We start from the raw sequence: 27,938 nt of genomic DNA, 5'->3' as shown, positions 1-27,938 counted from the left end.
TTAGGAGTGTTTTCCTTCCACAGGTCTATTGCTGGTAGAGTATTTGAGCGTATGTTAGTGAAATGGGCCCTAGCGTATGATGTATGCATGTGCGTGTAACTGTGAGATTACTCTATCCGTGGTAGTGGGAATATTGTACACACCCTGATCTCTATCACCCTCACATGGTGAGACTCCTCATGGACAGGAAGTCACCAAGCGATCTCTAAAGTGAATAGTCTTTTACACTAAGAGCACAACCAAGGCCCCCTGGGAGAAGAGAGAAGCTACACCTCTTTGGAAGCCTGCTGTAGGGATCATGAGAAGCAAAGGCGCCAGTGTGTATGCCCTCAGGTTAATCAACCAACTGCAGGAGCTCTTGTATATTGAGACAAGAGTGACCTCAGAGACGACTGTGCAACAAAAATCCATACGCACTTATGAATACTAGCTGAGGCCATAGAGAGTCAGTGATAGAGATGCTCATAGCTAAAAGCTATGAAGGTCAGGGAAACGTTCTTCCCCCAAAGATATTGAGAAAGCAAAAATGGAGGGGGTGCATCTTGTGAAGAAGCTCAGTGGACCTAAAATAGAGTATGTTGATGAAGATGTTCCCGGTACAGCTGCCACCTTCGCCTTCACAGATGCACCCATAAGTCTTCTTGTACCCTTGGTTTAAAATAGTGTATTGTCAGTGAGATTAGGGTTGGAGTAAGGGATGAAAGTCATCAATGATCATGATGTACAGGCACTCTAGGTAGTGTATAAAGTTGGAGGTTATTTTTTTGACTCCTTTTTCCTACTATGATCCTTGGAGGTTGGGAAGAAGGGGCGAGGGTTAGTCCGTGAGATATTCAATCCAAGAAGCGCACCAATGTCTTGATGGACGAGCTGATCTTACACAGCTTTAGTACTAAACAGCACTCCTCAGTGGGCTTTGCACAGCTTGGAAATCAAAGCTACTCTAAATGGTAAAAAATTGAGAACCTCAGTGTTAAATGGCTCAATACCCCAGCTAAATGGATAGTGGCTATAAATCTCTTGCTAGAATCTGAGGGAGAGATATGCCTGCTCCAAGAGACCCAATTGATCAAAAGCGACTAGACAACTTTAAAATCCAGGTGGCTTACCCTATAGTATTTTCCCTCATGCCCACATAAGAAAACAGGCGTTTCTTTACTCTGCGCAAAACAATTTCAAGGACAGGTTAAGAGAGCAGTTCTTGATGACCTCGCTGTATTCACCAATTATAAATCCTATTTCAAATCAGCCACCTCAGAGGACGTTAGAGTGACAAATAGGTCACCAGTGTGGGGGCAACACAAAAACAAGTCTATATATGGTAGAAATATTTACTGCACCTATAAGTATGCCCTACTTATGCTTCTCTCGTCAGATGTAGCCAAGGCATTTGACAGGGACTGCTGGACATATATGAGGAGCTTAATTCACTCCCTAAGTTTCAGTCCACAGTTTACAACTTGGTTATCAAAATCCAAGGGCCCTCATGAGAGTGAACCAAACTGCTTCCTAGGACATAGCTATTGGTGGGGCTTATGATAGGGCCCCCTTGCTACCCAATCCTAGGACCATTTGCAAAACAGGTGCAGAGAGGCGATATTATCAAGGGACTGAGGACTGTAGCAATACCTTCAAAATGGCATTGTTTGTGGACTATCAATTAAAGATCCGCTTTACTCCCAGCCAACCCTGATGAGGGAACTAGAGACTTTTAGCAAGGTATCAGGCTTTAAAGACTGTCCTAAGGACTGGTCTCCTCACCAATGCCTAGAGTCACACTAGGGATATGGGACAAGCAGTGCTGGATTAAACCCAGTGGAGGCCCCTAGACAGTCGAAATTTCGGGGCCCCCTTCGCAATTTATCTCCTAATACATTTTTAATTTTACCAAACAACAATTTTAGTAAACCATTTTTTTTTACCCAAAACTAAACATTACTAATGATTAATGTTATTAAACAAAACATTTTTTTTTAATTTAATAAACCAAAAAAACTTTAAATATTCACTTTACTCAAATTTTTTGTGGTGAAATCTTTTAGGATATCTTGGAAGTCTATCTTTTACAAGACGTTGTATTCAGTGGAGTCTTTAATGTAACGTTTTTGTTTCATCATTTTATTCTATCTTTTAGTAACAATTTAAGAAAGCTTGACTGTAATTTTCTTTCAAGATCAAATCAATATTATTTTGATCCGTTTTGCGGGGCCCCTAAAAGGAGTGGGGCCCATAGGCCGTAGCCTACTTTGTCTATTTGGTAACCTGGAACTGTGAACAAGATAACCAGGACCATGGGATTCACATCCTACCTGTCCCATTTCACAGCTATGTGTGAAACCCCAGCTTCACAGCAGGCCAAGATAGAGGCGGCCACAGGGCTCGAAGAGTGCGTGAGTGCCTATTGCTAGGCTCCATATTTAAGGAGGGGGAAATCAATATGATCGAGGAGCTCAAAAGAGAATTTGGCCTCATCGAGGCTGAATGCTTAAAAAATATACAACTTAGACATTGCAAATAACACCGACTGATCAGGGAGGAATTTACCACATCTACGACTTATGAAATGGATAAAAGGAGGAGACGGTGACTAGCTGCTATTCTCCAATATCTATTGGATTATATTTTTGGCCACACTTGTATGTAAGACCCTGGGCTAGAGACATCAAGAGAAATCAATCAGGGTAGATAGATCTCCGAAGGTCAATGGAGAAAAATCTTTTAAAGAGCAAGGGTGGCAGTGTGAAGGCAGGCCAGGCACAAAGTGACTATGTATTGGTAATAAACTTCAGAAAATGCATAACTGGGATAACAATAAAGGTTGTTGTGCAACAGGGCAACCGCTATATATACTTGGCTTTATCCAAAATTTGACAAGTACTGAGACACGATCCTGAAGGCAATGAACAATCTGTTTGTAAACAACATGCCGAGGGACCCACAGGTAGTCCTCTTAGGTCTCTGTTGTAAAGAGTCTAGGTTCAATAGATCACAAATGGGAAAAGAGTTGGTCATGTCTACGGTAACTGTGATCCGGCCCATACTTCTATTAGAGGGAAAATAAGCACACTCATGATGGAGAGACTTGCTTGGGAGTTCCTGGTAATGTTAAAATCATACTGACTCTGGGGTTTGAAATCAAGCCATTTGTGATAGACCCGTCTCCCTTCCTAGAAGATCCCGTCTAACGAAACCAGAAAAGAGCTCTGGCCCGCTTCTAAAAACTGGTACAAGTAATGCCAGGAGAGATCATGAGGTTTTTGGCTGATGGTAACCAAGTGGGGGTGGGAAAAGTAAAAGACCCTTACCTGTACTCTAATAAGCACCTTAGCCCCTACCTAATTTAGAGGATGTGAGTGTGAGACAACAGGGCGTACACGTATAGCCTGGCATAGCCTTTGTTGTCAAATGGGCCGCAGATGATGGTTTGTTTGGTCTTGTAAGTACTCTCGTTGCCCCTCACTGACACGTTGGATGTAGTCGATGGTATGTTTCATATAAACTCGAATAAAAACAGTTTTATCCTAAAATTGTATGGGATGTTACTTTTTTAATTTAACATTTTATTGCAAGAGTATGTCTGCCACCTTTTAAGTGGCTGCATGTTTTCTTTTGACTTTTGTGCCATATCCTTATTCTAGTAAATAAGCGAAAATTTAACCATTGCACAAGTTAGCAGAGGACAGATCTATTTATTGCCTTTGCCAATGCTTGTTTTAATTTGAGCTGTATTTTCTTATGGCTAGAAAGGTGCCTTTTCTGCTTTTTGAATCCTACCTGTATAAAGGCAGTTTAACTGTGTGTACTCTGCCATCCGTTATGATGTATACACCAAGACAACCAGGGAAGGCCTAGGCCTGTCTGCCTCATGCACAGGAGTCTGGTAGCGATGTCGCCACCAGCGGAGGGGACTATGAGGCCCCGAACAGATTCCCTTGTTGCTTCTATGAGGGTTAACTCAATGAATTGTTCTAGAAGGATCTAGAACTTGGAAAATCCCAGCTAAGGATTGCTGCCCATGCATCCAAGAAGGGATCCTTGCAGGAAATTCGGAGCTTGGCCTTTTGGATGTGTTCAGCGTGGCCCAGCTCCACATCGAGGCAGCGTAAAGTCTGTAACGGACAAGCTTCTCGTTGGTCATCCATTGACCAACCAGCACATGTTCTTTTGATCAGAACGAAGCTAGGTTCGGGAGTGGCAACTCATTTGGACATGCTTCAATCAAGGGTCTGGTATTTTAGAGAAAGGTGGACTCTCCTCACTGAATCGTATTTGCGGGCTGCTATTTCGTAGAAATCTGGATTTTTGTCTTCAGCGATAGCAGAAATTAGATTTCTTCATCTATACACACAAAGATTTCTTTACCTGTGGGGAAACGAAAATGGTGTGGAGTTCTCTTGGTGGAAATGTAGGCTCTGAAATTGATGAGGATACACGCAAAGTGAAATGGGGTGATGCCACATACCTTGCTGACCCAATGGTCTGTTCACTCCAGAGTCCTTCAACCCCCTACACTGTCTCATGGCCATGCCACTGGTCATGAGTCCATTATTATTGGCCCTTCCACTCTGCACAACAGCACGAAGCCAGGTCTATAATATAAGCCGGCATTGTTTCTTCGCTCCTCTCCAGGCTGTGCCTGGGTTCACCCTCTGACTCTGAAGGCATGCGGGGTATGAGCACACAGATGAATCACAACCAAGAAAAAACATCTTTATAACTTTATTTTGTGATTTTCATTTTGGCTTGTTTCACTTTTCTAAGATCTAAGACAAAATGGACACTGTTGCTAAAGAGGGTCAGCGCCTCCCTGCCAGGACACCAATCCTCAACCCGGCCTGGTAGACGTGATTGACAACGGACCAAGGAAAGGCGACAAAATATCACTGGCCAGAATGTTGGCGAGAGAACACAATTTTCTCTTGCAGGGTAAAAAACAGAAAACCTCCCAATTGGCTTGAAAGAGCATTAGTCACGTCCAAGAGCCAACAGTGGTTCACCAAAGTATTGTGCGGAGCCACCAGTGGCCAAAATAAACCCTTGGCTATCACTTTTTTCTTTTTCTCGTCCTCCTGCTCCTTCTTTGCCCTGGCATGGCCAGGCGAAAGGTATCTGGGGCACAACATACAAGCATTTGCCGGACTTCATTCTCGTTTATTCGGTATCCATTGTGAGGTGTGCCTCTTCTGCAGGAGTCAGTATTTTGGGCCATAAGTGCCAGCAGACGGGTTCTACAAGTCATTGGTTGCTGTAGATTGGGGGCAAAAGCCACCTGCCGCTCTGCTGAGCTCTAGCATTGGGGAAAGGGCTAGCCAGTCTTTACTGAACATGAGATGGGCCTTTAGGTAGCGTTTAGGGAGCATTAGAAGGGCCTAAAGCAAGCATTCTGTGAACGCCAGATGGCCCTCTAGCCTGCACCCTTTGAATGTGAGATGAGCCTGGAGCTAGCATCCTGTGAACAGATGATGGGCCTGTAGACACAAAAGGTGAGCATGGAGCCAGCCTTATGTACATGAATTGGGCCTGTTCAAGTAAATTGACGTTTCTCCTGGTAACATCTCTTCTCACATTCAATGTGTCAAGCGTGTTGGCCCATTCTTTCTGTACACCCACCCGGCACTCCTTCCTACACTAAAAACTACAAACACCAAGTCTTTTGTGGACCCCCACATAATTTCCGGGAGGGTCTCATCTCTTTCCCTATTAGTTCCCTCAAAATGTCAGGTTTCTCTTGCTTCCTGGCCACAAGTCCTGTTTTTTCATTTTTTATTATGACCCTCCTTTAAATATTTTCAGAGTGACCTGGGAAGAAGAAAGACATGCTCCCTCTTTGACCTGTGAAGTCTGCTTGTCTGTTGCCCATTGAATTCTACAAAATCTTCTCCATGTTGACCCTTTAAAGTCCATCATGGTTTCTTCTCATTCACATTGCCCATTCTTCTGCCTGTGGTTAATTTAACAGCCGCCATGTCTTCATCCGTTGGCCCATTAAAGTTTATCATGGTATCCGTTCGTTTTATTGCCATGATTCATTGACATCCCCAAAGTTTCCTCTCCATTGGCACATTGATGTGTGCCATTGTTTCTTACCATTGACTCAATGTAATGCCCCAAGTCGTCTTCTCCGTATCTTAATGGCTTTCTCACATTGGTGTGATCCCTGGTTTTTTACTCTTTAGTGACATGCACAATGTCTTGAAATTCATCCCTTGATTTGCCCCAGTGCTCTGCACATCCAGGTCCAATGACATGGCCCCAGTCATCTCCCTATCGAGAAAGTGGAGTATCTCTTTGTCTTCTCTTTGTTGACCGCTTAACCAGAAAATGTACTCTATTTCTACTCCATTTGCCGCCTGTTATTTCATTGGTCCCTTGATAGGCCCCTTGATGTCTCTCTAGTGGCTAATTTGTTTGCCCCAGTCTTCTATCCCACTGGTCTTCTCCACATTGAAGTTACTAATGTCTTCTCATCTTTTGGCCAATACTGTGTCCTCTCATTGAGGTCGCTGCCATGTCTTTTGTATTTGTACTGTTCTCCAGTTTACCAGTTCCTGGAATTCTCATCACTGGCCCTTTAGCATGTACCATCTGCACCCCCATTGGCCCACAGACTTGTACATTCACTTTTACCCATTGGCCCATTAAAGATTAGCATATATTTTCTCCCTTGGCCAATTGACGTATCCTAAATGTTCTCATTGTTCTATGTAAGTCTCCCGTTTGGCCCATTATGGTGCTATATGTGTTATCTCCCATTGACTCACTCTTGTTCAGAGGGTTAGCAAATCTTTGGCTAAACAGCACTCATATAGTTAAGCTTTTCTTGACCAATCTTCTGTTTTCTTCTCCCCCCTCCCATCAGAATCTGCTGCTCCATTCCCATGTGGCTTGTCATGTATGACCTCCCACCAGTCTGCAGTGCCTTCCCTTGGGGGTTGTCCAGGGGCAGGACTAAATGGCTGTCTGCCCTCACACTGTCACTTCTGTCTTGCTGTTGCCACCGTAGTACCTAGGGGTTGTTGGATAGTGCCCAGGCTGGCTGAAGAGTGCTGGCAGCTTCTCAATGCTGAACTGGCGCTTATTGGCATAACCCTGCCGACGGGGCTCGTGACGGGCTGGGGGCTCCCAGGCCTGGAAGGCTGAACCTGCCACTGGGTGAGTGTTGGTCTTGGCCACTTTGCACTTCTGCACTGGTGTGGAGGGGCCTGTCCGCGAAGAGGTACTACTGCCATCCTGTCCATCCTGGGGGTGGAGCGAGATGGTCTTGTAGGAGGGTGAGCCCATGGTTGACATGTCCATGGATGAAAAGCGCTTGTAATACTCATCTTTGCCACCATCTGTGGAAGTAAGAGGAGAACAGGGTAAGAATGTGTCAGTCCGTCATAGGCCATTTCCATATAGACACAAGAAGCGGAAGAAAAATGTCTGCCTGCCAAGGCACTCTTCCATACAAACACCAGGTTTAGGTAGTGAGGTTTCGCACAAAGATCAGGCTCAGGTGGTGACCACTGAGATTACTTTGCCCTCAAACAGTAGAAGGCTGGGACCAGACTCAATGATTTATGAGTCTCTTTCCATCATGCATGATAGTGCAGCCATGACAAGCTGAGTTCTCGCTATCTCTTTTACATCCTATAACCCGTTGGATTATGGGTGGGCGTAAGTGGCATAGTTCTCTCTAGCCTATTTACTTGTAATTACCACAAAATTACTCGTAATTAATATGCAGAGTTATGGGAGAAGCGTAAACCAGCATTTAGCGTTATTTTCTTAGCGCAAAATGCACCCTTGTGTCCAAAGTGGGCCCAAGGATGCACTAAATGCTGCAGACATGCACGGCATTAGACAGCGGCTGCTCACTCTCTCTTAGTTTGTTATTCGTTGTATCTGTGCTCCTGCGGTAGGACTTTTGCCCCAAATTACTCTTAATTACTCAAGCTGGTGTAATAACAGAATTTCGCATCACAAGAGTAATGCGTAATTACTGAAATTGCTCTGAATACTCCTGCATAATTAACATTTCACCCAGGCCTAATTATGGGTTACTTCTGTCCCGGTACACCCTGCAGTGAGGACACACTCAATGGACCATTAGCATCTTCTGAGAGAGGATGACTAAGAGCAAGATATCGCTCTATTGTCCACTTACCTGCTGTCTTGAGTGTGGCATACTGTCCATATTCCTGCCCCGGGGCGACCATGCTTCCCACCATCTGTGTTCTGTTGTTGTGAGGAATCACAGCTGGGGCTATGAGAGGGGACCCAAGCCCCACACTTCCCTGAGAGGTGCGATCTGGAATGAAAGAACACAGCATTACACAGGCGATTTATGGGTAAACTGCATTAAATAAATCACATTGACACTTACTGAAGTAATATTAAACAGAAATCTAAAATTAAGTAGTGAGCAAACACTATAGCTGACTAAAACATTAACATAAAAACTAGCAATTTCAAAACACAGACATAAACCTACAATTAAAGTAATGAGGCGGTACATTGTATGCAAAAAGTAACACCATGAATTCTAATTTGTTAAATGTAAACTGCAAGGGTAAACCTTACTAATCAGAAAGTTGAACACTGAACTAATGCAAAGCTAAAGTTAATGCAAAGATATAAATATGAACCAAAAATTTTATAAAATCCACACCAAAACCGAAAACCTATTGCATTGCAAAAATATAACCCATTAACAAGGAACGTTAAAACTAAATGACGAAGGTATTTAAAAATTAAACTCAAACCAAACTTACTAGAAATTAAAAGTAAAACAGTCAACCGACAGAAACCAACAAATAAATGTTTTAAAAGCTACATCTAAATTCAAAATTAATATGGATAGATAATAGAACATTAACATTAAAATATATGCCAACAATTTAAATTGTTGTAAAATGTAAACCTAAATGAATATTAATACTAACATTGATTGTATTCAACGCCCCACAAACCTCCAAAGATATATTTGGATAGAGGCTATGCAACCAGAAAATGTAATTTAGAAAATATGATAGTCACGCTGCATATAGAACTGATTAAAGACTGAGGACTGATTTAGAGTTGGGTGATAATGGTAAATCGATGTCTTTAAAGTTGACTGATTGTTGTGAGTAGTGAACAAATACAACTGAAGAGCTAAGTTACAAAAGAGCATTCATTTGTTGAAACACTAAAAAGGACAGAGGAAGTGTATTGTTTCTGATATGAATTGATAAATCTAGTACACTTGCAAAAATAAAAAAATACTGTCAGCTGCACAGTTGTGAAAATTGAATAATGCTACTCATAAACCAGTTGAATACTTTTCGATTTTGTGAATATTTAAACTCGTGACCTATGAAATGGAGATGTATTATTAAAGACCACTAATTTGTGTTTGAGACTTGTAGACATTTATAATAAAGAAAGAGAGAGTTTTTCTTTAACTACGTATGAAGAATTTATTAAATATTTCACTCTATTTATTGTAACCAAAACAGAGCATTGAACAGTGCATGGAAATGTGTTTATTATTGATTTCTGGGTATGAGCATCTATTGACTGGCAAGGTCAAATGTCTTCAAGAAATTATTTTTCAAAATTATTTCTAAAACTAAGGTAACTTAATTAGATGTGCGTAAGTGAACGCAGATTTAATGCTTGGGGACCGAAAATCCTCAGACTTTTAGCAGGAAGTACTGAATCCAGAGGAGAATACACAAGCAGAAATTCCTCCGACAAAAGGCTGATGTGGTGCAAGAAATTCTGTCAATGATTCTCCACCAGATCCAGTCCTTCCTTCAGAAATCAGAAGTTTCACCCAACACAAAATTCAGGCACTACATTTTTAACAAAAATTGAAACTAATTTTTAATTCAGTGTGTAAGTAGAACTAGGCAACATCCGAAGACTAAATTGCAACACACACCACTTATAAACGGACTCAAAGTTACATTGATGACCAATTAGAAACAGGAATCAAAGTTGGTACTTTTCCGGAGCTGAAACTCAACAGGGATGGGTGCAGAGATCTCAAGCCCTCAAGTTTGCCCATGACAGCAGTGATTAGAATGTCCAGTATGATTTTTGTTTCTCTGCATGTCATGAATGCATAGGCTTCAAGGCCCATGAATGCAAAGGCTTCAATTCTCAGAATGCAAATTCACTGGATGAGATAGTGACAAGATGAAAGCGTGCTTTGTTCTGGAGCTCCCTCAGTCCGCTGTTAGTCATTGCTGCAAGTGATCATCATATATATATATATATATATATATTCCTCCAAATTGCTCCTGCAGCTTTTGAAGAAGCACTCGACAAGCAGGTAAGTGAAACCACTTTATTGCAGAAGATGGAAATGTCTTTTCATCCGTTTCTTTTCGTCTTTCTGCCTACGCGTTTCGGAGTTGTGCACTCCTTCTTCTTGGGCTGGTTGGTGAGAAGCGGAATTAGCAGTCTTAGATGGCTTCCCGTGATTGGTTGCACTTAGTAGTGAGCAAGTCCAATTAAAACTGTAGTAGCTGCAAAGTATGCTGGGGCGTGTAGTTTGCCATCTATCATGCTTTCAACCCCACGTGGGTCCCGCAAGCCACCAATACTTTTAAAAGGTTTCAGGGATTAAGTACGAGTCCTCTGAATTTTAAAGCGCTGCGGCAGATGGAAACTACGAGTCCCAGTGCACACCGCTACGAGAGCTGAAACGAGGTTTGCGCTACTATAGCCGAACGAGATCCGCTCACTACTAAAGCGAAGCGAATCATGGGACGCCATCAATGACTGCTGATCCTGTAATCGTCAATCAGCCCAAGAAGAAGGAACGTCAAGCTCCGAAACGCGTAGGCTTAAGGATTGACAATACGGGTGAAAGACCACCTTCATCTTTGCAATAAAGTGGACTCACTTACCTGTCTGCTGAGTGCTTCTTTAAAGCTGCAGAAGCAATTTGGGATATAAATGTTTACACGACGGCCTCGGTCGTGGAAGAAGCACCACCGGAAACAGAGGGCCAACGCCCGTGGAGTAAGGGGCCGTGAAAATAGGAATTCTCCTGTTTTAGCCGGCACAGCAGGAGCATCACACTAATGAAGGTGTCATCTTCTCATCCGGGGCGCATTGAAGTGCCTGCTTTCAGAGATATCGAACTAAGTCCTGAAACCTTTTAATCATTGAACAATTGCGGGACCCACTGTGGGTGATAATGCGGCAGATGGAAACTACGAGTCCCAGTGCACACCGCTACGAGAGCTGAAACGAGGTTTGCGCTACTATAGCCGAACGAGATCCGCTCACTACTAAAGCGAAGCGAATCATGGGACGCCATCAATGACTGCTGATCCTGTAATCGTCAATCAGCCCAAGAAGAAGGAACGTCAAGCTCCGAAACGCGTAGGCTTAAGGATTGACAATACGGGTGAAAGACCACCTTCATCTTTGCAATAAAGTGGACTCACTTACCTGTCTGCTGAGTGCTTCTTTAAAGCTGCAGAAGCAATTTGGGATATAAATATATATATATATATATATATATATATGTACAGCAGCGCCTTCTACATCTTCCATCCCATCTTCTAACGTTTCGGCTAACTGCCTTGCTCACAGAAGGAAATGAAATAATTTGCTGAAATCAGTCAGGTGAGTAGAACCAGTGTTTCAATGCTGTTAAAATACGGACTTGAAAACAAACACCACATGCAGCAAAGGGCCTCACTACTTTTTGGTGACAGAGATGTATTGATGGGCTGCCCCGTGCCCATTCTTTGTGAGGCCGCTCTGTAGGATCTTGGGCTCCAGTAACGTGGGAACTTTTGGTGCATATTAATTGAGGTGCCTGATCCACTCGCGCACCTAACCTACTGAGGTGATGCCAATGGTGCAAAAAGGACGGCGCGAGGAAGAGATTCATTCAGGATTATTTCCTGCCATGATCATGCTGCAAGTGGTGTTTGTTTTCAAGTCCGTATTTTAACAGCATTGAAACACTGGTTCTACTCACCTGACTGATTTCAGCATTTCCCGAACTAAGAACAGTGCGTGTGTTTAAAAGATAAGTACCATCCAGGCTAAAATTATCGAAGGATTTCCTATTTTGAATTACGAGACATTAACACAATGCACTTTGGGGCTTGTAGTTGTTCAATCCAGTCACGTGGTGCATCTTTGATAAAGCGCGCCACAGCACACCTGCAAATTATTTCATTTCCTTCTGTGAGCAAGGCAGTTAGCCGAAACGTTAGAAGATGGGATGGAAGATGTAAAAGGCGCTGCTGTACCTGAAAATAAACGGCTTTTGCAGCAAAGGGCCTCACTACTTTTTGGTGACAGAGATGTATTGATGGGCTGCCCCGTGCCCATTCTTTGTGAGGCCGCTCTGTAGGATCTTGGGCTCCAGTAACGTGGGAACTTTTGGTGCATATATATATATATATATATATATATGAACAATCTCACCTTGGATTGTAAAAGATGACAACGCCACTCCTGTGGTTCAATCACTGCGATTTAATTCAACTCAGAGCGATATAACATCCATGCGTTCTGACTGCCAGACGCAGCCTTGTTTACGATGGTGAGCATTTTACTTTTTTCATTTGTGTATTCTTACAAACACAGACATAGAAAGTGGACTGCTACTTTCCATTGCACTAGTACCATTCATTAACAATGGGCGCCATCTTAAGATATATTTTTTATATATAGTATCAATCGAAATTGATTACTAATTCTCACATAAAAGCTTTATAAAACGTTTACATTTATCAATTTGATTGCAGTACGTTTCATGTATATATATTACTATTTACATTCATGTTTTGTGGGCAAGTGCCCTATGTCTCTGGCGTTTCTCATTGTCCTAAAGACCTCTTTAGAAAGTACAATAACAACATTCACTTATGCTTTATGGCCTAAGGTTTCATTGTACCCTTTATATATTCCATACATTGACTAGTGCCTAAATGTTGTTAACCTATGGTTCCTCGACAAATACCTCTGTCTTCATTAAAACCAATCATTTCATAGTTTAGGGAAATCCCCAAATACTTATAACAAATTACCTTTTTTCAGTGGTCTTACTAAAGTGCAATAGTGCAAAAACGTGACATTGTTCTAATATAAGGTGCAAATAACCTCTTCCTAAAGTGCTTCATAAATCGAATGGGTATCCCCTCATTACTCTACGGTATCATCAAATATACTTCGGATGGTAATTAGCTTAGATCTACTTTACTTTGATAATACATTTATCTGACTTCCTCGTTGCCTTTCATAGAGTAAAAAGTTCTCCTAAGATCCATGTTTTTAAAAAAAGGGTGAAAAATACGTATAATTCCCTTGAATAAAAGGTGCTCCAAATGTGCCCTGTTGTCCACTTTCTGTCTTATAAAAAATATATTTACTTTCATTCTTTGCTCTTCTGATGAGTGCTCTATGAGGGCTACAGGAGGCTCAATAAAGACAGGTATACAACTCCTCATCCACGTTGAAACCATTTGGTTCTTTACTATCCAACTCTAGGATGAGGTATGTTTTAAGTTTGCGTAACTCTTTCTCCCTGTCTCCACCCCTCCTCCTCTTGGGCACCTGTGCTTTGCAGCTATATCTTAGTGTTGCTGGATTACTGGAATGTTCCTTTTCGAAGTGCCTAGCTATTGGATAGCTACGATCTTTATTCACTATTGCTCTTCTATACTGAAGGAGTCTTTTGTGTACTGGGAGAGTTGTACTGCCGACATAAACTTTATTGCACAGACACTTTAAAATATATACAACAAAATCTGATTTACATGTTAAAATCCCTTTTACCTTTACAGTTTTGTTAAGCACTGTTTTAAAAGCTGAGATATTCTCTCCATGTAAACAGGCTCTACACTGTCCTAATGTTGGATCATGTCTAATAAACTGCCAGTGCTTTTGTAAAATTTGTCGTACTCTCAAATGCTCTTTGTTATATATTGTAATGAATCTATGAGTGACTTTTTGTTCCTTCTTGTTCTTGTTCTTATCTATTTTAGATGATTCAAAAAGTATCTTTTCTCTTTTTATACTTCTAGATTTTTTAGATGCTACTTCTAGTAGTTTAGACGAATACCCTCTTTGTAAAAAACAAAATTTCATTTCTTTTTCTATTCTATCCTATTCTCTTTGTGAGCTGCATGCTCTCCTAGCTCTGTAGAATTATCCAAAGGGAATACTTCTAATTAGTGGGGCTGGGTGTGCGCTTCTAGCATGCAAGATTGTATTCCCAGCTGTCGCCTTCCTAAAAATAGTTGTCTCCAGTTTCTCACCCTCCACCATTACTCGTATGTCTAAGATGCAAACCATTGAGAAGGATCATAGTAATGTCTGCTGTTTACAGCTCTTGAATACTCATTTATTTTGAAATTGACTCATTTGTATGATTTTGATGTAGATGCCACACTTCTAGATCACCATGGAAAAAACCACCTCCAGAGTTGGTTTGCACTATGTGGTGTTGTATACATTACCCCATCAAAGAGTAGCAATAACTCACCAATGCTGTTCCGGGGTGAAGTGTGAGGGATAACCTCGGTGATCTGCACCTGGATGCTAGGCCGGCGGGAATCGGGAATCAGCTCTGAGGGTCCATTGCCCGGCTGTTTTAATAGCTCCGTCAGTGTCCTGAATGCAAACACAGGAAAATAGAAGAAACTTATTGAGCCTCGAGGTTAGTAAATCAGGTCTCTGGACCGCTTAATACCCTCTGTTTTTAACTATTGGAGATTCAGTTATATTACATTTTTATATAGCACATCTCTACCGAAAAGGAGATGTTGGTGTGCTTTGTTGAGTTAATTAACCATGGAGGAAGAAGAACTTGTTACATTGAACATTAAAGCTGACTCAGCAGAGAAAAAGAACAAGTCACCAGTAAAAGAAATGGAAACAGAACCAACCAGGTAGCATATTAAAAAATGAGAATCAGTCTTAGCGATGCAGGGCTCGAAAAATCATAAGAATGTTATTAGACCTGTAGTTCTAGTGACTTAAATAATTTACTCGACCTAACTGTAATGCTCTTGACACAAACATGTTTCAAATTATGTGATCCTGGGCAAATATTTTAATACATTAAGCCGCCATTTTCTTCATTGTCACATATGAGAGCACCTTCTTATACACGAGTGCAGCATGTCTGCTGTACAAAAACCTCTTTTGTTTGATTTAATACACTAAACTTTTCTCCATATATAATACAAATCTAGCCATATAGAGGATGCACATGACCCCTGACTTGCCTTTTAGTTCATTAAAAGCATTGTCTTCAAGGCGGTGGCAGGAATGTTTCTCAAATCATTTTTAAAACTATAATTTTCAATAAATACATAACTAAAGCATGAAGAGGTAGCACATTGTTATTTGCAATCAGCAAAATTTCCATTGAAATGGCCACAAAATTTCCCACTGACATGCAGTTGTACTTATAAAACTATATATCCTACAAACGATAATGTTTGCCATTTGCACATCACAAGGTACAGTGTTCTGATTTATTTTGCTCCCATTTAAATCTTTGTTTGCAACTCACTTCTGAATTTTCTGCATTACAAAAAAAATCATTAGTAATTTCTGATATATTTTTAAATATTTTTACTATTCATTTACAAGCTCCTTCCCCCATGGGGAAAATTGTCCAAACTATTAGGGTAAGCCTGGTGGCAGCACTGTCTGCCACCACATTTTCGCACCAGTGTACACAAATAGAGTGCCACCAAGTCACGCACACACTTGTGTCACGCACGACACCCAATGCATGCATTGTTTTGTATCTTTTCCTTCCTTTTTTTCTTTACAGGTACAAACGACCCAGCGAGTTACATTGTTTTTCAAAAACTCTATTTCAGGCTTCACTATTGGAAGCAGCTCTTAGACGGTGAAGTGTGACCTATGCCACACTCCCGCAGTGGTGACACATTACCATATGTGGTAAGAACGGAGCCCATTATTCTTTTATTTAGGTCCTGATGAATGCCACGGACCCTTCGGGCCACCCAGGCAGAAACATGTCGACCATCCACGAGATCATTCACTTGACGGTTGGGAACAATAAATATCCCAATCACCGTCGCACTTATATTTTAATATCATATAGTTTTCATCTCACATTAAAGAACTGCTACTGACTACTATAATGATTTTTAACCTCACTCACATAGTCACGGGCCCCCACTCCATCACTTAGAAGTGCATCCTTGTCGTCAAGTGAATGCCCGCCCTCCATCAAACGAAGGTTTTGAAGGGCGAGGACTGGTCAATGATGAAGCATGACACCAGGTGGTGTGTGAGACCAGTCCGTATCTTTTTGTGAGATGCCCACACTCACGACGTTCTTGTAACTCGTTTGGGTTATCACACTAGGAGCAGCTCTTTTGTGATGAATATTTAATATTGGAGGCTGCTGCTCCTAGAACCCCATGCCTCTAGTTCCCCCCTCCACACATCCAGTGGAGTTCTCTTGTGATTGCCATTTGCACATCACAAGGTACAGTGTTCTGATTTATTTTGCTCCCATTTAAATCTTTGTTTGCAACTCACTTCTGAATTTTCTGCATTACAAAAAAAATCATTAGTAATTTCTGATATATTTTTAAATATTTTTACTATTCATTTACAAGCTAATTAAATATTGTGTTAGAAAAAAACGACATCTTACAGCTTTTTGTTTCACAATGATTATCAGACAGCTCAATTGAAAAAAAACCTCTAACTGTAATAAGAGAAAGAAAAGTAACCACCATTTTCCAAGATAAGATAAGCAGCTATTAGTAAAAAGACAAACTGGCATTTGACCTCTGTCCTTGAACAGACCGCAAATGTGTCACGATAAAAACAAGATTGAAAGGCATCTTTATTCTTCATTCACTTTCTGAATGAACAGAACACTTGTTACTTTCCAGCTTAAGATCACTCACCAGAACAGACCAGACGGTCCTAAAATAGCTCGACCAGATCAAATCTTACTCGCCTTAGCGAGTGATCAAGTAGATTTTCCAAGGGCTGAGATAATAGACCACAGCATAGATGGCAATGGAGAGAAAGTCTGGATTGTGGGATCAAGTGAGAGAAGAATAGAAATGAAAAGGAGGAGGAGCGCTAAAATTGGTAAGTAGGCAGGGGACACTGATGGAGGAGTGAACAGGGTACTAGGAAGAAAAGAAGTGAGACATTGGTGGAAAGAAAGGGGATGAGCTGAGGTTCAGTTAAGAAAGAAACCTGGAAGTAAATGCAGGGTAGAGCCTACATAGCTAAGTGTTGAGTTTTATTGCACTACTGTAGGACTTACTGGCACCTTGGTGCGAATGACATTTCTTCGACTCAAGTCTGAAAACCTGTCCACACCCGAGGCTTTTTGCCCCATCGAACATCTTCAGTGAGGGAAGCAAGTTGGGTGTTGTTTGAAGGTGGATGACCTTAAAAGTGATGCAGGCAAACTTGAATTTGATTTTGGCTTCTGTGGGGAGTCAGAGCAGTTCTCGTGGGTTAGGTGAAATATGCTGAAGCTTTGTAGCACCTGAAACAAGTCTGACTGCAGAGTTTATCAGATGCCAGAGCAGGCTTGCGAATATCTGCAAGAGTGGCTGAGGATGTCTTTCATTGTGATTTAACGAGATTAGTACACAACTTTTGAATAATGTCAAAAGTAATCTTGCGTGGTTCATGCTAGTGATTGTCAGTCAGTGCCACACTGGGACTGGACACTTGTTATCACCCCTGTACTAGAGGCTGCTTACTCCAGGACCTAAGGCAATGGCATAATGTGGCTGGTGATGGAGCAGGTAAAACAACATTTTGTATACCTCCTCTAATTTGCATGAAATTAATTACGTAATCATTCTAAATCTAACGTGTACTAATTGGTTTGAAGTGAAATTTTCTAACCAACTTTTACACCTTGATAAACACGAGATACACATGGGACTAAAATGCTATTTGCATGGCAGAACAATTAATTAATTAACTATGGTACACAAACTAACTTTAGATTGTGGTGAAATAGAAAATTGCATGATTTATGTTGCTTTTGTGATTGTTTGGGCTTCCAGGATTACCAAATGGTGAGCATTTTCGCTTTAATTGTTGCAACAGCTAGGGAAATACTAATATATTTTGGGATTAGTGTGGGTTTAAACATTAGAATCTCCATTTCTATATTTTAATTACTGTTATGTCTGTTTTGCTTAAGTTGGCATTCGGGCCTACTAGGCCGCAGTACCTAAGAGGGAGTCTCCCCCGTGAACGCCACCATGTGAGCCTGATGACTTCTGCGCAGAATCGGATGGCTCTGGAGATCTCCAAATGACCTCAGATCTGTGACACCGTGTTCCTTGTCAAGGATGAACGTGTTTGGCTGCCAACTGACTATGCTGTTAGAGCAGCGAAGGGAACAATACAGAACCTGTACTGAAATGCCTTCTCTTCTTTTCAACATTACATTTGCAACTTTCGCCCGGGAAGAAAAGGGATATTATACAAATTGCACCTTCCTATGCCAAGTCTCATGCAGAACCAGTTTATCACGGGAAACTTTCAGAAAACTTGTAGATAACCCCGGACTGTCCAATCAGAAAATTTCTCTACCCCGACATTGGTTGCACGTTAGCATGAAGTAAGAGGGAAAAAGGGTATTAAATGCCCTCATCTGCCAAAGGGGGGTGGTCATCGGGCTGATCTTTCATGGCGTTGGGTCTGCATTGAGCTGATGAAGATTTCCATGGTTTGCCTTGGGTTTCTTTGATTCTGGGAAGTTATTTCGTCTGATGGTTTCATCTTTGCTGTGGGTCGGACAGTTTATCCCGGAGATTGTACCAGGGAATGCGGATAATTCTCTGTTTGCTCAGAGGGGCGCCAACGTTTGCTTATTGGTAATTATGAAATGCGCTTTCTAAATCTATCCTTATTTACCAAAAGTTCGATTTCTCTTTGAAATAAACTGAATTTATGTTATGACCTGTAGTGCATAAATGCTAATGCAGAGAAAATTATTTATTAGATAAACAAAAATTGAATTAATAAGAAATGAGTTTGTGGTTCTTTAATTGATTACAGAAAATAATCAAATGTTTCCTAGGCTTTAATTGTGTTTTAGCTGGTTCTAAGTCACCATCAACCAGTCCAACTAATTGGTCCATCGACCAAGTGGTGGAGTGCCTTGATGTTAAGGTCAGGATTCTGTAGTTGCATGTGTATAAAATGTATATAATGTAAAGAAATGTAATCCTGATGGGTAATAAGGTACCCACATGTCCAGCGCTTTATCTCCTGTGTACGGATTTGAATGAGGCGAGTGCGTGTTGGTGTTATGGGCCCCACCTATGAATGAGTGTATGGATGAGTTGTTGTGATTACGAATCTGTGACATAGGGAGACTATGTAAATTTCTTGGTAGCAGATTGATGGTTTTATTGCATTGGTTTGGTGATTATTGATTTATGTTTAACACTTTGGTGCCGATTCCGATCCGTTAAAAATATTCCCCGTACGAATCTTATCCGGATTTTTTTACGTACGAATCGTACAAGTCCCGTACAAACTGGCAAGTACGATTCATATGTTAAAAAATCCATACAAATCGAATTGGGAAAATTCCCCGACACGTCCTCGGGTCGGAAAAAGTGCCCGACACGTCCCCGGACAGTTTTACGTACGAATCGGGAAACTGAAGTCCGAGCGCGCAAGTACGATCCGCCCCGTCCGTCCGAATGCACAACCGTATGGATAAAACACCGTACAGAGCGAACTCCCATAGCAACCATGGAGACGTCCAAACATGTGCCCGCATACGCGCCGAACACCCCCCCAGCCCACCCCCCCCAAGTACGTGCCGTACCCCCACCCCACCCCCGTAGGCACGGAGCGTACCCCCACCCCCCGTATGTACGATGCGTACCCCCACTCCCCCCGTATGTACGGGGCATACCCCAGCGCGTAGCGCTGGGGGTACGCACCGTACATACGGGGGGTGGGGGTACGCACCGTACATACGGGGGTACGCACCGTACATACGGGGGGTGGGGGTATGCACCGTACATACGGGGGTGGGGGTATGCACCGTACATACGGGGGTACGCACCGTACATACGGGGGTACGCACCGTACATACGGGAGGGTGGGGGTATGCACCGTACATACGGGTGGGTGGGGGTACGCACCGTACATACGGGGGGGTATGCACCGTACATACGGGGGGTACGCACCGTACATACGGGGTGGGGGTATGCACCGTACATACAGGGGGTACGCACCGTACATACGGGGGGTGGGGGTACGCACCGTACATACGGGGGTGGGGGTACGGTGCGGACGTGTAGGGATGGGGGTACAGTGCGTACCGGGCCCTCTTTTTGCCATGCATCGTGGCGTACTTAGCTTTTCCGGCACTTTTTGGGTCCCGTAAAAATATTGCCGTGCGAAGTGCTGTGGGTACGAATCGTACTTGCTGGTCCGTAAAACGCTGCCTGACTCCGTGCGAATGTCGCGTACGCGGTGTCCCGGATCGGAATTGTGGGTATATTTTAGCCGGTCGGTGTTTTTTACGATTCGTACGGAAATAGTGTTTCTGTACGAATCGTACTTGCGGGTTTGTAAGGTGGTTTTCCCGGGTACGAGTCGGACGGAGAAAACGCTCCGTCCGACGATTCGTACCCGGTTTTTCCAGGATCGGAATCGGCTCCAAAATGTTGAGTATTGTCTATGTTAAATGTAGCCGGAAATTTGAAGCTTCCGGGAAGTAGAGAGTGGATTTATGTGGCAAGAGAAGTCACATTGAGTTGAACATTGTCTGGTTTCAAGAATTGTGATAACACAGAATTGTGTTATGTTAGGGAAATCTCTGTGTGAATGTGAGTGAGTGGCATAGTAATAGGTTCTCTTGTGAAACTCTGGCCTTAATTCTCAGGAGCATTGTAGTCTCCGCATGTGTTTTATCCCCAGAGAAACAGTTTACCTTTTGCTTGATAGAAGGGTAAGGTAGAGGGAAGTGCTACTTTATCAGCGTAACGGAAAAATCTGTGGTAGGGTAGAGGTAAGCGCTGCCTACTGGAAAGACAGAATTCTTGTGTAAATGAACAAAACTATCTCTTTGGTTTAGCGAAACAGGCAATGGAAATGTTTTATGTTGTTACTAACAGATTTTGATTAAAGAAAACGTAAGAAAAGTTTGCCGATAAAATTTTGTAAAGGAGGGGTCAGCAAGATCAGGAGTAGCGAGAAAGGCTGACGTCAGAAAGACCGCGCTGGGATTGGTGAGCTGTAGAGAGACAAAGCTTTCACTGATTGGTGCGTTAGTGTGAGACGTGATGGGAGTGGAGAAATTACCAGTGTGACGTAGACGCCCAGGATTGGTGCGTTAGTGTGAATCGCGCTGGGAGTGGAGGGTTTCAGGGGTGACTTAGACGCCCAGGATTGGTGCGTCAGTGTGAGTCGCGCTGGGATTGGACAGAATACGGAGAAGCCGTGAAGGGAGTGATTTGCAAAGCTTAGTTGATTAAGAACTTTGAAAAATAAAAATGATGTACTACGATCCACCTGATAAAGAGAAAAAATCATGGTTTGGGAAAATTAAAGACCTACTTAAGAAGGATAAGCCGATTGTGACTAGGGAAGGACAGATACTTCCTCCACCAAAATCGCCTGCATCTTTTATGGTAGCAAAATATGGTTATCATTCATGTATTTGGTTAGAGAATTGGGCAAAGTATACCAAAGAGGATGGAGTACTAGCATTTCCAGAAAATGGTTCATTAAGTTTGGCAGTATTACAAAATTTAAGAGATAGGATGATGAAGTTAGAACCGAAACCCTGACCTACCCAATTCGAGGCTTTGACTGAATGGGAAGAAGAGATGTATGAAAGGGAAAGGCATCGGAGTGGGAGAAGGTATAATTACATGTTTGGTAGACATTGTGGTCAAGAAAGACATGATGACAGAATGAGAAGATGGCGAAATGCGAATATGACTGATGGTATGTTTCCTCTGAGAAATGCTGAAGAGACGAGTGGCAGGAAATGTACAGAAAAGAGAAATAACACAGGGTCAGAAGGTTACAGATATGGAGTGAGTGAATCAGAAGATGAAGTGCTTGAAGACATGTTTTATAAAAACCCACCTCCATATCAACCGAATTCCGCGTTAATGACGCCGAGTGCACCGGCAAAGAGACTATAATGAATACAAATTTTGAGCAAATGCCATCTAATTTGGAAAAATTAATCCATTTAAAGATCCTGAAATGTCACAACCCGTTAGAACTGGAAATGAAAATTCAGCAGAGTTAACTAGAACTACACTGGAATTAACTGAGAAAATTATAGAATTAACTAAGAATATGGAAGCAGTGACAGTACCTGTAACTATAGGACCGGTGATACCTGTTTTTGATAAACAAAAAGATAGTGAGCATTGTTTAACAGTCCCATATAATTGTGGTATGCAAAAGAAGAAAGAAAGGAGCGGTTCCGGAGGAAATAAATTGAAGGGCATGGCAGGAACATCAGGATTAAGTACTCCTAAAAATGTAACTGTAAATCAAAGTCCAGCGAGTAAGACACCTACGACAACAGAATCGGCAACCGAAACCCCAGAGAGAATGATAGATAAAATAAGAACAGAGACAACCCCTGTAGGACCAACATCGGAAGAATTAAGTGATTGGTTAAGAAGTTTACAGAAAAAAGATACAGAACCACAACCTTTAGATGTAGAAAAATTAAAAGTCCCATTATAAGAGCTAATCGTAGGAACAATTCCAACTGAAAAATTAAAAGCATACCAAGATGAAGAGTTGCTGTTCTTATGTAAAAGCATAACTTGGAGAGCAAGGACTTTGCATGAAAAGTTAGAAGAGACAGCAAGTGAAATGGGAATCGATTTTGAGAAAATAAGGTCACTCCAAAAGCCATACAGGGTAGATTTTTCTGAAAAGGATATTGAAACTTGAATACTACAGGGAGATTGACCCAAATTAAAGAACTGATTGCATTGCTAAGGAAATGGGGTGATGTGGATCGATGGAAAAGTAGATGGTTCAGAAAGAGAGAGGAAACTATAGATAAGGCCTTTTCAGCATTCCCAGTGAGAGAAAAGGAGCTAGTGGTAACAGAATGACCTATGAGAGAAATTCCTGGAGGAGGATATGTGCATGTTCCATGGACTAGACAGGATATTTTGTCATTCACCAATGATTTTCCAAGGTTAAGAGAAAAACCATTTGAATGGTACCGACAGGTAGAAAGGTTTGTCAAACTTTCAAAGGTGTTGTGGATAGATCTGAATGGTCTTTTTGATATAATTGTACCTGCAGATTTGTGGGCAGAATGTAAAGTTACAATAGATTGGCCAACGCAAGAGTATCCTAGGGATCCTAAGACAGGAGCCCCTGATCTGGAAGTAATGAAAAAATATGATCAGATAATTACTTTTTTGAAAAATAAAGTACCGCCGAAGGAAACTGACTGGGTAAAGATTGACAGAACTCACCAGGAGGCTAAAGAATCAGTGCATGCGTATTATGAATGGTTATTGTTGGCTTTTAAACAATACAGTGAAGATGAGAAATTAAGTGAAAAAGATCTGAGTCATTTTGTGTACAGATTTGTTTATGGTTTAAAGCCTGAGGTTAGTGAAATGATTAAACAGCATACAGTGGATTGGCAGAACAAAAAGATAGATGAAGTGGTACGACATGCTAAATATTTTAGTGATGAAATTGAAGCTAAACAGCGTAAACTGAAAGAAAAGGCAATGTGGGCACAGGTTAAGGTAGCCGAGCGACAAGAAGCCCAGTTGATCGAGCAAGCTAATGGTATGGGGCAAGCAAAACAAAAGCCTAATATTGGAAAAGGAAAAGGACAGATCAGCATAGAGGAAGCTAAAAAGAAATGGCCATGTCATAATTGCGGAAAATTCGGGCATTGGAAATCTGAGTGTAAATTGCCACCGAGAGCTAATGGTGATAATTCATCATTGAATCCACAGGTGCAGAATGAGGTGAGTTGCCAACCGCCGCGACAGCAGCAGGTTGTTTCCCAACAGTTTCAGGTGCCAAAGCCACCTTTTGCACAGAACGTAAATCCTCAAAGATACAGTAATGAGACAGGATTCTACACCGAAGCACAGGTAACAAAGCTACCCTGTGCTGGTGTTGTTTCGCAGTATTGGCTGCAACGTGATGAGAGTGAGTCAGAAGAGAATTATTGATGGTGCCTAGGAGAGGAAGAGGAGTGCGTACTTGGCGCAACTCTAGAGGTAGACCAGGCAGGACCCTTTGTGGATGGAAAGGTGAATGAAGTAAACATTACTTTCCTAGTGGATACTGGTGCTACTCGTTCAACTGTTAGATCAGCTGAAGTGAAAAATCTTCCTCTCTCGGGTGAAACAATCCATGTAGTTGGAGTTTCAAACAGACAGATAAAAGCTTATCTTACTGATCCTGTAAAGGTTAAAATTGGGAAATTCACTGATATGCATCGATTTGTCGTATGCGACACTAGTCCTGTAAATCTGTTGGGGAGAGATTTGTTGTGCAAGATGAATTGCACCATCTTTTGTACCCCTGATGGTATAGCTTTTGAAACCCCCGATGAAGACGTACTGTATAGAATGACAATGGCAAACTTAGAACCTGAAATTACTGAGGCATTTGTTGTATTTGATCCGGAAGGATTGCCTCAAGAGTTGAAAGAAACGGTAAAAACAGAAGTGTGGGATTTCACAGGAGAGGATGTTGGATTAATGAAAAGGATAGATCCTGTGAAAATAATTGTAAAAGAAGGAGTAAATTACCCGAATATTCCTCAGTATAAATTAACACCAGAGATAATTGCAGGAGTAACGCCTGTAATAGACAGAGTGATTGAACAAGGAATTCTGAGAGAGATAATGAGTAGTCCATGTAACTCTCCGATCATGGGTTTGAAAAAGCCAAATGGGACCTTTAGGATAGTACAGGACTTGAGAAAGATTAATAAAATCGTTGTTCCATGCTGTCCCATTGTACCGAACCCTTCGGTAATTCTATATCAGAATCCCCATGATGCAGAATGGTACACAGTCATTGACTTGTGTCATGCTTTCTTTTCTATTCCTGATAGCCAACAAATTTTTGCATTCCGGTACGGTATTTTGGCATGGTGCCGTATCCCTTAAGGGTATACAGAGAGTCCATCAATATTTAATCAGATTCTAAAGAAGTCACTGGAATATTTAAAAATGCCTGAAAGTTCAGTGCTTGTGCAATATATCGATGACCTATTGGTGGCATCGAAGATGCGAGAGGCATGCGTGGTTGACACAGTTGCACTGTTGAATCATTTGGTCGATGGAGGACCCAAAGTATCCCCATCAAAATTACAGTTTTGGCAGAACGAAGTACAATACTTAGGTCATAAGATTAAAAAGGGCCTGAGAAAAGTGACAGTGGACAGAATTAAAATAATAAAAGGAATGAGAGCACCAATGACACAGAGAAAAGTCAAAATGTTTCTTGGAATGGTGGGATATTGTCGACAGTGGATCAGCAACTTCTCGCTGATTGCAAAACCACTGGTACGTTTGATCAAAAGTGATGTGAAAGATCCCCTTGAGCTGAATAAAGAAGAGATTATCTGGCACATGCATCAACGTAGGCTTTTGCGATTCCTTAATTGCGATTATTAAGGAATCGCAATTAAGGAATTGCAAAAGCCTCTGCATGTAGGAATCGCTATAAAAATAGCGATTCCTACACATTCCTTAATTGCGACTCGCAAATTGCGAGTCGCAATTAAGGAATGCCGTCCTATTTATTCCTATGGGCCTCCAGGCCCATAGGAATGAATTGGAGATTGCATGAGCAATTTGTGAGTACCAGTAGGTACTCGCAAATTGCTCATGCAATTTCAAGGGTGCAACATGAAACTTTGAAAAATGCACAAAAGTGCATATTTCAAAGTTTTTGCAAATTACCATGAAGTTCAACTTCATGGTAATTTGCTCCCCCTATTAGCGAAATCACAATTCTTTTTACTTTAATGCATTGCATTTAAGGAATCTCAATTTGGGATTCGTTAAATGCAATCGCAATTTCAGTAATCGCAATTTAGAGATTCCTTTAAATTGCGATTTTTGGATTTGGGATGATGCATCCCAAATGCAAAAATACCGGTCGCAAAGGGGCAGATTTTGAGAATCAGCCCGTTTGCGACCGGTTTTTCCTTTGATGCATGTGCCTGTAAAGCTTTTAAACAACTGAGTGACAGCTTGTGTGAAGCACCAGCTCTTGGAATGCCTGATTACAAGAAAGAATTCGAGCTCTATTGCAGTGAGAGAGATGGGTGTGCTCTTTCCGTATTAGTGCAGAGACATGAAAGATTGAGATGACCGATTGCGTATTTTTCAGCTGTACTAGATCCAGTGGCTGTAGCTTTGCCTGGTTGTTTGAAAGCCGTAGCAGCAAGTTGTAAAAGCTTGGAACAAAGTGAAGGAATTGTAATAGGATACCCTGTGAGAGTGTTTGTGCCCCATGATGTGGTGATCCTTTTGACAAGAAGTAAGACACAATTCATGACGCATAGCCGTCTAACTAAATATGAAAAGGTGATTTTGGGTGCTACAAATGTGAGTCTTCTAAGATGCACTAATGTGAACCCATCGACATTACTACCTGATGCTGTGAATGCGTAAGTGAAGGATGATGTTGATCATGATTGTTTGGAAGTGCTTGATTTTTGCACCAAACCGCATTCGGACATAAAAGATTTGCCTCTGAAAGAGAATGACTATGTGATGTTTGTGGATGGGTCATGCCTAAGAACTGGAGAAGGGATTTTGAGCGCTGCATATGCTGTGTGTACTGTAGTGACTGTGTTGGAAGCATCTTGTTTGAGAGGAGTACGATCTACTCAAGTGACTGAGTTGTTTGCACTGATTAGAGCATGCAAGTTGGGAAAGAATTTGAGAGTCACTGTAATTACTGACAGTCAGTATGGGTTTGGAGTCGTGCATGCCTTTGGGCAGATCTAGTCCCAAAGAGGTTTCTTGACGTCGAGTGGAACTCCAATCAGAAATGCAGAATAAATTGCTTGAGGGGATACAGCTGCCTAAACAGATCGCCGTTATAAAATGTGCCGCACATAGAAAGGGAACTGACTATGTGTCAGCCGGCAATGAGTTTGCCAATGACCTAGCACAGTATTGTGCACGAAACCAAACTTCATTAAATCGTAATAGGGAGAAGGAAATGGATTTATATCCCTTGCTTTTTACTAACACCGTCAGTACATGGGATGAAGTGAGACAGTTACAGGAAGAGGCAGGGGAAGAGGAAAAGAAACAGTGGATAAAATCAGGATGTGCACCACCGGAAGCAGACAGAGATTGGGTTTACCGCGATGGAAGACCAGTAATGCCTAATAGTATGATCTCTACCATGGCACGGATGTACCATGGGCAGGCTCACAAAGGTAGGGATGCCATGATTAGACTTTTTAAACAGACCTTGTATAATGCAAAGTTTTGACTTATAGCTGAGAGCCTTTGTCAGAGATGCCTTATATGCCAGCAATTTAATCCAGGAAGGAAAACTGTGGTGAGCTTGGGAACCATAGGACAGGTGGGAGGTCCTTTCACTCGAATGCAGCTTGATTTCATTGAAATGCCCTCATGTAATAAGTTAAGATATGTACTGGTGATTGTCTGTCTGTTTTCACGTTGGGTGGAGGCTTACCCGACCCGAAGGAATGATGGAGTTACTGTAGCAAAACTCCTACTGAGAGAGTTCATTCCTAGGTTTGGTTTCCCAGTAACAAATGAAACAGATAGAGGAACACATTTCCAGAATGAAATTATAAAATGTATTTGTGAAGCATTGAATGTACAACAAAAACTGCATTGTGCCTACCGGCCAGAGGCTTCTGGAGTGGTGGAACAAATAAATGGTACCATAAAGAACAGATTGGGAAAAATGTGTTT

General features: G+C 41.8%; 1 protein-coding gene across 1 annotated transcript in view; it reads right to left on the bottom strand.

Annotated features, from left to right (window-relative positions):
- Positions 1–4,705: 4,705 nt before the first annotated feature.
- The window catches only part of SHISA8 (shisa family member 8), a 116,588-nt gene continuing 93,355 nt past the window's right edge, over positions 4,706–27,938 (bottom strand). Inside the window, exons 2-4 of the mRNA XM_085601074.1 lie at positions 14,486–14,613; positions 8,147–8,290; positions 4,706–7,334 (exon numbers count right to left, since the gene is read on the bottom strand). Of these exons, the coding sequence (XP_085457200.1) occupies positions 6,967–7,334; positions 8,147–8,290; positions 14,486–14,613 (640 nt within the window). The 3' untranslated portion in view covers positions 4,706–6,966. The remainder of the gene's footprint in view (positions 7,335–8,146; positions 8,291–14,485; positions 14,614–27,938) is intronic.

This window comes from Triturus cristatus, chromosome 4_2, assembly GCF_964204655.1.
Source record: "Triturus cristatus chromosome 4_2, aTriCri1.1, whole genome shotgun sequence".
NCBI classification, from domain to species: Eukaryota; Metazoa; Chordata; class Amphibia; order Caudata; family Salamandridae; genus Triturus; species Triturus cristatus.
Note: the sequence above shows the minus strand (reverse complement) of the source record. Positions and strands in the feature narration are given on the sequence as shown.